Below are 10,071 nucleotides of genomic sequence, written 5' to 3'. Positions count from 1 at the left end.
TACCAAATCTATCCTGACCCAATGCAACAAGGAAACCGAGATCATGATCGAATAAATCTAAATCAAGATGAGATTTATCATGATCCCCTTAATATTTTAATATAATATTCCATTATCCTAAATCATAGAATTTATAATAATATATTATCATGATTCTATCAATAATAAATCATGATCTCAACATGATTTTCTAAATTACCAAATAATTTAATTAATATTTTATATTTATTATTAATTAAAATAAATTATATTATTATCACATTTTATAATCTCTCTTTGTGTATATAAATTTGTAATCACTATCATTATAAATTTTATAATCTTTTCAGAACGACGTAGTGCCACAAAGAAATCAAGATCTAGGGATTCTAAATCATAATCCCTTTAATATTTTAATACTATATTATTATGATTCTAAATAATAGAATTTATAATAACATATTATCATGATTCTATCAATAATAAAGATCATGATATTAACCAGATCTCTTAAATTATGAAATGATTTAGTAAATATTTTATATTCATTATTGATTAAAAATATATAATTATCATATTATATATATATATATATATATATATATATATATATATTTATACTCACTATAATAAAAAATTAGTGACTCATTTCTTCTCACCCTCTTGGGTCTCTTTTGGTGGGTGTTGCAATCCTCTAGATATCATTGCTTTATTGCAATATATTATGCCATAATGCAGTGATTATTTTGTATGGAGATTTGGAAGTTTGATGTTGGAAATCTAATTCAAGAAGATTCCCAATCCCCAATCAATGTAGATTAGACTGAGGGTGACAGAGTAAAAAACACACACATTATATATATATATATATATATATATATATATATATATATATATATATATATATATATATATATATATATATATATATATATATATATATATATATATATATATATATATATAGCATTAGGCCATCAAATTAATAATTCATAAATTTTATAATTAAATACTTATCGTATAAATCAATAAGGTAAATTTCTAGTAAATCTTGCAAGATTTTTATCATAGTATTAGAGTGGTAAAAAAAAAAAATTGAGCCTTAAGATAAAAAGAGATATATTCTAAGATACGGTCTTGTTGATTGAAAAAGTTAGACTATATATATTAAGTTTGACTCTTAACTTAGAAGCTTAAGCTTTTAGGTTGAGTATCTGATTTAATATATGTTAATTTTGATTAGTTTAGTTCATACTCATCATTATAATATTTCGAATAGATTATTCCTTTTTATTTTATTTTGATGTAATCATATTATTATTTTTAAAATAATACATTTTTTTCTTGTCATCCTCCTCGCTAGTCGTTGCGTTTGCCTCATGGTTTTATCATGATTACCTCTACCCCCTCACCATGCCTATGATTACCTTTGCCTCGTCATGAAATTAGCTATTGCCACATCCTCCTCTAGATGGACATTAGTGATTATTGTCTTAGTTCCATCGTGGCCACCTCCATCCCATATGTTGTTACCTCACACTTCTCTTCGCATTCACATGACCTTCGGTGCCCTTACATGGGACTTGACCAAAGGAAAAAATTCTCTCTCTTATCTTTCTACGAAGGCTCCATACCTTCTGTCTATTATGAGTTGTATGGTATTGAGGTAAAAGAGGACAACATATGAAGTAGGGATGAAAAAAGGAACATCATCATTTAAAGAAATCTCCAGTTAGGTGACAAGGATGTAATGGAGAGAATGAGAAAAGGGGTCCAATCAAGTGGAGGTAGATGAGGTTTAGGCTGGGGCCAAATAGGAGGATGTGGTGGGGCTCTGATAGGACGAGGGTGATAAAAAAAGAAAGAATATTTTTAGAAAATAAGAATTGCTTTGCATGAATAAATAAATAAAAGAATGTCATATGAGAAAAAAAATTAATATTTAAAATAAAAAACTCTACTCAATTATATATATATATATATGGGGGGCGAGATAAATAACAGGAATTAAGGGACTTAAGCGTAAATATTAAAACATATTGGTAACGCTTTGCCACCTCACTCCGATCTCCGCTCCCTAAACCCCATCTTATCGGCTCTTGTCGGTGGCAGCCACCACCTCCTCGCTTGAGCACCGAAGGGAAAGTGTTCGACACTTCGGAGGCGGACGAGAAAGAGAAGCTATTTTTAGGTATCGATCGATCAACCGGATAGCTTGCTCTTGTTCTTCTCCGTTGAAGTATCCAGATCTCTTTTCCTTTCGCGTTTATCGTTGCTTCTTTTTATGGTGTTATGGTTTATTTGTAGGAGGCAGCTAGGGTTTTCGCTGCTGGAGGGGAGGAGAGAAGGGATGGCGAACATCGACATCGAGGGGTTGCTGAGGGAGCTGCCCAACGACGGGCGGGTGCCCAAGACGAAGATCGTGTGCACTCTGGGACCCGCGTCGCGGTCGGTGCCGATGCTGGAGAAGCTGCTTCGGGCGGGGATGAACGTTGCCCGCTTCAATTTCTCCCATGGCACCCACGAGTACCACCAGGAGACCCTCGACAATCTCGGCGTCGCCATGCACAACACCCAGATCCTCTGTGCCGTCATGCTCGACACCAAGGTGCTTCTTTATTGCTTTCCCCTCCTACCCTTCTTTATTGCTTTCGATTGGCTCTTCTTGTGTGATTAGTGTCGTGGCTATGCCTTGCTTGTGAGTTTGGTGTGGAGGGATACTGTAAATTTTGTATCTTTTAAAAAACATCCCTATTTTTAGCCTCTGTCTGCTCCGAATGGTTGCTAGTTCTTTATGATATACCTGTGGGGCTTTTTCTTTTTCTTTTGAGGGTATTAAAGCTTATAAATATATCAGGTACTTTCCTACAACTTCAAATTTTGGGGTTGTTGGTAAACTTATCGAGATCTTTTTCATGGTATTAAAGCTGGTCATGAGATTTTGAATCTTACATGTGCCCTTCTTTATTTCGGTTGGTGTTTGATCAATACTTGTGCTATGCCCTTTTCATTAATTGTCTTGCACCATGTCAAGCCAACTCTATAAATACAAAGAAGAAAGCAAGTTATGAACCTTGAGCCTTTTGCTTTTCATGATTTATATTGAACAGGACCCCTGGAACAACTTTAGCATCTATGTATAGTGTTGCTGCCTGTTTTATTGGCCATACACCAATTAGCACCTACGTTGATTTATGTTGAGCCCCGTACGTAATGCATCATTATGCTGTCAGTATAGGATACCACAAGTCATCCCATCACTTCCTGTGTACCTTCAGTGGCCACCCTGAGGCATTCAACTTTGATCGTCTACTGTACTTTCCATGTGAACCTTAGTATGCATTGCCAAAATCTGAGAACTGTTGCTTCTTTTGTATACCAGACATCAAGTTCTTGTTATACTATGTTTCTCTTTCTTTCTTTCTTCTCATTTGCACAGGTCAAACAGAAGGTTTTATCACTTATTAAGTGGCATCTTGTTGTTGTTGTCAATCATAATTCCATTGTCAATCAGACAGAAGTCCAGTATAACATTGTATCTTTTCTAAGAAAAATTAAGTTTAAGCTTCCTGTTAAAAGCTACTGTGCTTGTTCTGTGAAGCAACATGTTATCTTTTTTTCTTGATTATCTTGCTCTTGTTCTTTTGTCATGCTGTTTGAGATTGCCTTGGACTTGAGGTTGTTTACCTTCCATTATTCAGTTATGATCACTATCCGTATTTGGAAGATCCTGATATGGTTATTTGGTTAAGGTTTTATGACTAATAATATCATGCTTACCTCAAACATCCTGGTAATCTCATCAAGCCTAGGCTAGACAAGATCATAAGATCAGAAGTTGCATTTTTTGTATTTTGAATGGCAACATTAGATTTAATTTTGTTTTGTCATTAATGTCTCTGCACAAATTATAGTCAATTTGGCAGTTTATTTGACCTGTTGGCTTAGAACAGTCAGTCTGTTCATGGTAAACCTTCAATCAGTTCCCTCTACCATGGTAAAACCTAGGCATTCCAGTCCATTTAAGTTCTACCAATCATGATTTGATTGTACATCGAGGTATGGAAGCACATGTTATGGTGTAATATGGTCTCTAATTGCAAGTAAAAATAAATTCTTGTTCCTCCAATCATAAAATGGAGATCATTTTCCAGCAAGATTCTACTAGGTTGATGTCGATGGTTACAGGGTGGAAATACTATATTCTTTTATTTCATTTTACGGGGGTATGTTTGCCCGTCTCACATGCTGTCATTTATTCTCGTACATTATATATCATATGCTAAAATGATGTTTGTGACATAATTAACTTTTTTTCTGGTTTTGTTATATTTTTGGTACTGCCCTATGTTGGCTTATGTTGGTAGAGGCAACATCTCTGTACTAATCAATTACCCTTTGCCTCTGTATGCATGCTCATATATATGTATATAAAGTGACACACACTACCTCTATTCACGTGCAGATGGCATTCTTGTATGCACATGTATTTACGTATGTATATCAATGCATGTAGAGAGAGATCAACTAGGGATATGATCATAAACCCATGAGGCATAAGAAAAATCTTCTTACATGCTTTCAATTTGAAGAACAATCGGAACTTAACATTAGATACTTGTTTGATATACTTGTCTGTTCCATATGTGCGTGTTGAGTAGGTACTCGAAATTGATGCTTGTTTCATGTTTGTGGATCCAGACAAAATAGATGAAACGGAAGAGATGCATGAGATGATACATTTCCAATTTCAATTACTGTTTTTCATCTCCTCATCTTTCTACACTTTCCATATTTTTCTGGAACTTATAAAGAATTGAGAAGAAATCATAAGAAATTTGAAATAGATGATATTTTCCCAATTGCAATTTAGCGCCAGTCCTACTATTTAAATTGTGATCCCAAACCTTGTAGATGTTGTTATTAATGGTTCCTGATTGATTTCTTGCTTTTTTTTTTGTCAGAGTAATTCGATTATCGACATTAAATATATGTCTTGACAAGTATTGGTTGTTTTGAGGACCGTTGAACTTATGCTCTTGAGAAAATTACTGAGCAGATAAAACAGTAGGTTGCTGTGCTAAATATTTGAACATCCACCATATCTTTGTATACTGTTGAGTGTTGACATATGTTTATGTGATCACCAACTTTGCCTCCTGTTGACATATGTCTTTGTTGCCCGTGCCTTCTTTGCTCACACTGTTCCTTGTAATTTGCTAGGGGCCTGAGATTCGAACTGGTTTTCTGAAGGATGGGAAGCCTATCAAACTGACAGAGGGTCAAGAAATTACCATTAACACTGATTACAACTTAAAGGGTGACGAGAACATGATTACTATGAGCTACAAGAAACTTCCTGTCGATCTAAAACCTGGAAACACCATACTGTGTGCTGATGGTACCATAACCTTGACTGTCCTGTCATGTGACCCAGAGGGTGGAACAGTGAGATGCCGTTGCGAAAATACTGCAGTTTTAGGTGAGAGAAAGAATGTCAATCTCCCGGGTGTCATTGTGGATCTCCCCACGTTGACAGAAAAGGATATGGAAGACATTCTGGGGTGGGGTGTGCCAAATGAAATTGATATGATTGCCCTCTCTTTCGTCCGCAAAGGATCTGATCTTGTTCATGTACGGAAGGTTCTTGGCCCTCATGCAAAACGTATACAGCTGATGTCGAAGGTTGGTTATTCTTTTTGCTAGCATAACACATTTATATAGCTTTACATGTGTTTTTATACTCACAGTTAATAGTCAATCATGCTTGCTATGATGGAACTGTCATAATCTGTTATAACGAGTATAATGGACATGTTTAAAACCATAACAAGTCATTATAATGGTTAGTTATAACAGATTCATGCGAGCCCTCCTTTCAATGTAATTTTGCTACTTTTTTTTTTAACCAAAAAAGAGAAAACTTATATTAAAACACTAGAACACTTATTATGACTTTGCTACTAATGGTTGCATTATTCAGGTAATCACAGGTTTATACCATGTTATAATGAGATATGATGATTGTTCTTTTTTATTTATTTCTTTTAAGAGGTGCGATGACTTTTACTAGCCAAACACCATGATTATAATTGAAGAATTTTAAAACAATTGTTGTCCATCTGATTAAAAGTTCTACATTGTATAGATGAACAACGATGAAATTCAACAATCTATGATATGATGGCTTTTATAAATATCAGGTCATGACAGTTGTTTGCCCTTTTATTATATAGCATGAGTCCCCGTCTTCAAGATAATGATATCTATCTTCTGAAAAAAAAAATATTTCACCTTGCTAGTGATGCAATTGACTTGTTTTGACTTTTATTTGTGAATATGTTTTTCGTTTCATATGTTGTTTGTTTGAACTTTTGATGTTGGTCATGAAGATCGAGAACCAGGAGGGTGTGATAAACTTTGACGAAGTCCTCAAGGAAACTGATTCTTTCATGGTTGCCCGAGGTGATCTTGGAATGGAGATCCCAGTTGAGAAGATTTTTCTTGCTCAAAAGATGATGATCTACAAGTGCAACCTTTTGGGCAAACCTGTTGTTACAGCCACCCAGATGCTCGAATCCATGATCAAGTCTCCTCCCCCAACACGTGCAGAGGCAACCGATGTGGCCAATGCTGTTCTCGATGGAACTGACTGTGTCATGCTCAGTGGCGAGAGTGCTGCCGGAGCATACCCTGAGCTTGCAGTGAAGATTATGGCTCGAATTTGTATCGAAGCAGAGTCATCCCTTGATTATGGTGCCATCTTCAAGGAGATGATAAGGACCACTCCTCTGCCAATGAGCCCATTGGAGAGCCTTGCATCCTCAGCTGTTCGCATAGCAAACAAGGCGAATGCAGTGCTCATAGTGGTCTTGACACGTGGTGGAACCACTGCTAAGCTGGTTGCCAAATACCGGCCAGCAGTCCCGATCCTCTCTGTGGTTGTTCCGGTGCTGACAACTGATTCATTTGATTGGACAATCAGTGATGAGAGACCTGCAAGGCACAATCTGGTATACCGAGGGTTGATCCCTGTGCTCGCTGAGGGCTCAGCCAAAGCAACGGATGCTGAGTCGACGGAGGTGATCCTGGAGGCCGCAATGAAGTCGGCAGTTCGAAAAGGGCTATGCAAGCCAGGAGATGCTGTCGTAGTACTGCACCGCATTGGCATCGGATCTGTCGTAAAGATCTGTATGGTGAAGTGAGTTAATAAGCATGTAAGTTTACTGCTTTATCTCGTGGGATCTACTTCTTGGTATAATTATCTACCGACTGTGTAGTAAGTGTTTGATCAGTATATGATTAAACTGTCTAGTCGTGACCATAATTTTGCTCTGATTTAGAATTTTTGTGCTTAGGTTAATCTTCCGAATCTGTTGGGTTGTTCCGTATTCTTAAACGGTGGAGGCTCTGAACTGATTAATCTAATCATCATTTATTATTTATTAGTTTTAGTTTAAACATATAAAAATATTATTTTTGGTTTATCTTTTAAGTTAAGTTTCATCCAACTTTTTAGAGGTATTGCTCTCTAATGCGTTAGAGATGTGATGGGGCACGGCTGTACCAATTAACTCACACGCTCAAGCATAATTATTAGATGCTATTGAAATCATGGCCGGCATTGGGGGTTTAAAGAGCAAGTAATGTTAGAAATTACTGATATATAGCAAAATAAATGCCCATTATCAAACAAAAATCATCCATGATGATGTGATTTTGGTCACAACTTGGAAGAGGAAGCAAAGAGCAAATAAATAATGATAGAATTACTAATATATGGGAAAAGAATTGGCCATGTATGGAGCCATAACTTTTTGTTCATCAAATAAAATATGATGTTTGAGGAAAAGAGGAATAATTTTTTGAGAAAAGCAGTCTCCTATTTACCACCAACATTCCTCACATTACATAAATAGGTCAACAAGGTTTAAAACTGAAAAACAAACAGCCTAAAATTTTATGAGATGCAACAAAATTGCATGCATATTTTTTCTCTGGTCATTCGTCATCGGAACTTTCATAAGCTAAACCTAGCAAACTTTTAACTGCATCCTCTGCACCCTTTGATTTCATGGAAGGATCTTTACCCTCCTGCTCTTCCTGTTTCTTGTGCACCCCAACGGCAGCCACCAAGCATGAACTTTTCTGTGTTTCGCATGGCCTCGTGGGAGATAGATTCTTCCCAAGCTTTCCTTCACTGTCTGCAGGTGACGCAACTCTTCCAGGGAAAGATTGGGTGGAATGCTCAGGTTGCAAAGAACCAGGGCTCGAAACCTTCTGCCGCTTAGGTTTGATTCCAATGATGTTTTTCAAGAGATCTTGCTGCCTGCCCATCAAAGAAATAACAAATCATGTTTCTTGTATAGTAATAATAAGCCTGTAACTAAATCCAACATTACCTTATGCCACTCTTTGGCTTCGGTTCAACCCGAAGTGGCAGGGGCAAAGGTGCAGGTGAGGAGTCCGCCAAACTTGCAGCTTTGTAGTCAGAGTCATGGAAATTAAAATATACAAATGAGAAAAAAGACAAAAAATGATGCAGAAATAGCTATATGTCAACACATGCAACTCGTTCCCATGAGGATATCTTAAATGCAGCAAATGCCCGTTTTTCAGTGCGCCGTAGAAGACGCTCGGCATCTTCCTCGGCTTCCATTTGTTCTTTAAGATATAGCAAGTCATCACTGTCCAAAGCTGAGAGCGAACCACCACAAAGTTAACCATATCATGAAAGTATATAACATTGCTGCGAAAAAGAAAATCAAGTACCGCCTCGCCCATGAAGGTAGCCTCCACGTTCACCGGCAACTTCCTGCATCTGCTAGCATCAACCGCCCAACAGGAGAAGCCAATATCCCTGCCGGGGCACGTTATCAGAACACTAACATAGAAAATGTTTCCAACACGCATGCCTGAATGAATGAATGAATAGTTAACCTCAATGAAGTCACATCAGTTCACAAGAAAATGGTCAGCTATGCCATATTATCAAGTTATAAGCAAAATACTTTCAATCAGCCATACAGACATGTACTCCTTCTAAACATCAGTATATCAGCATCTGCAGGGCATCATTGAAGCTGAATTACGTTCAGCCAGTGCAAGTTTTTCTCAAATAGTCACTGCTCTTTTTGTGGTTGCAAGGGAATAATTTTCAGCATATAAAGTAATTCGATGTGTTGAAAAAAAAAAAGAGAATAAATGCTAAACTAGAAAATTATAGTGTTTCACACTAAAAAGGTGAAACACTCCAAAAAGTTTTGCATCATTAATCTAATATGCCTAATTGAGTGATATTATGTCGTACACATGAATTCGAACAAGAAATGAGTGAACTTTTCTAGCTCATATGCAATTCAAATTATAGTTGTCTTTATTACTAAGATTGATGAATCAGAAAACCTTGGATGTAAATCATATTCTATTCCCCATGAGATCACATCTAAAATTACAGCACCAGTATGGCACAGGATAATCTCCATGCCCTGTTTATCTGATTCAATCAGTTGAACTTTGCAATGGCAACCAACGCCAGCCAGTTAAGAGTCCAAGAAATCTTGCATTCCATAATTCTAACGACCAACATATATTACTCGAAACTCAGAAAAAGAAAGATTAAAAGACTTCTTTTTTTTTCTATGAAATAAAGCTACTTGGAACAAATCACAGGAGCAATGACCCATAGAAGGGCCGATCGGCTAACCTTAGCCACCATCCGTTGGAAGGTGACGTCCTCGTCGTCGATCTTGTCTTTCCCTTTCCCCCATTTCCGATCTGCGAATCATTACTAGGATTGCAGTTATCGCGTCTCACGACGAAAACAGCAGCAACAGCCGCAACGAGAAGGTCAAGGAGTTCGCCTGCAGCAATACCTTTGGGGTCGCTGAGGTTGGTGTACTCCCGCACTTCCTTTCCCGCCATGGCTTTCGATCACCGGCGAAGAGAAACCCTAGATTTCCAAAGCCTCCGCCTCCGGCGAAACAACAAAACGATCGAGGGAACGGAGAAAGCCCTAGAAGACGAACGGAAACTGGTGCGGGCTAAACGTGGTCTCTTCTCGGCCCAACTTGATCTCCTCCTTCCGTTTTG

General features: G+C 37.2%; 2 protein-coding genes across 4 annotated transcripts; one reads left to right on the top strand and one right to left on the bottom strand.

Moving 5' to 3' along the window:
• The first annotated feature begins 2,016 nt into the window (after positions 1-2,016).
• On the top strand, positions 2,017-7,306 carry LOC135645810 (pyruvate kinase, cytosolic isozyme-like). Its single transcript, XM_065164578.1, has 4 exons — positions 2,017-2,170; positions 2,287-2,587; positions 5,203-5,664; positions 6,372-7,306. The coding sequence occupies exons 2-4, from the start codon at positions 2,330-2,332 to the stop codon at positions 7,182-7,184; spliced, it is 1,533 nt and encodes a 510-aa protein (XP_065020650.1). The 5' UTR covers positions 2,017-2,170; positions 2,287-2,329; the 3' UTR covers positions 7,185-7,306.
• Positions 7,307-7,864: 558 nt separating this feature from the next.
• LOC135644972 (uncharacterized) lies at positions 7,865-10,054 on the bottom strand. 3 transcript variants are annotated; one of them, XM_065162976.1, is made up of 6 exons: positions 9,855-10,054; positions 9,686-9,756; positions 8,752-8,800; positions 8,570-8,676; positions 8,382-8,464; positions 7,865-8,308 (listed from the first exon to the last, which is right to left on the bottom strand). In XM_065162976.1, the coding sequence occupies exons 1-6, from the start codon at positions 9,901-9,903 to the stop codon at positions 7,981-7,983; spliced, it is 687 nt and encodes a 228-aa protein (XP_065019048.1). In that variant the 5' UTR covers positions 9,904-10,054; the 3' UTR covers positions 7,865-7,980. The 3 variants fall into 3 exon arrangements, with proteins under 3 accessions (XP_065019048.1, XP_065019047.1, XP_065019046.1); XM_065162975.1 differs by having other exon boundaries at positions 8,382-8,462; positions 8,752-8,894; positions 9,855-9,923; XM_065162974.1 differs by having other exon boundaries at positions 8,382-8,462; positions 8,570-8,894; positions 9,855-9,923.
• Positions 10,055-10,071: the final 17 nt, after the last annotated feature.

The sequence above is a fragment of the Musa acuminata genome, chromosome BXJ3-8, assembly GCF_036884655.1.
Source record: "Musa acuminata AAA Group cultivar baxijiao chromosome BXJ3-8, Cavendish_Baxijiao_AAA, whole genome shotgun sequence".
Taxonomy (NCBI): Eukaryota; Viridiplantae; Streptophyta; class Magnoliopsida; order Zingiberales; family Musaceae; genus Musa; species Musa acuminata.
This window is presented reverse-complemented; position numbering and strand designations above follow the sequence as displayed.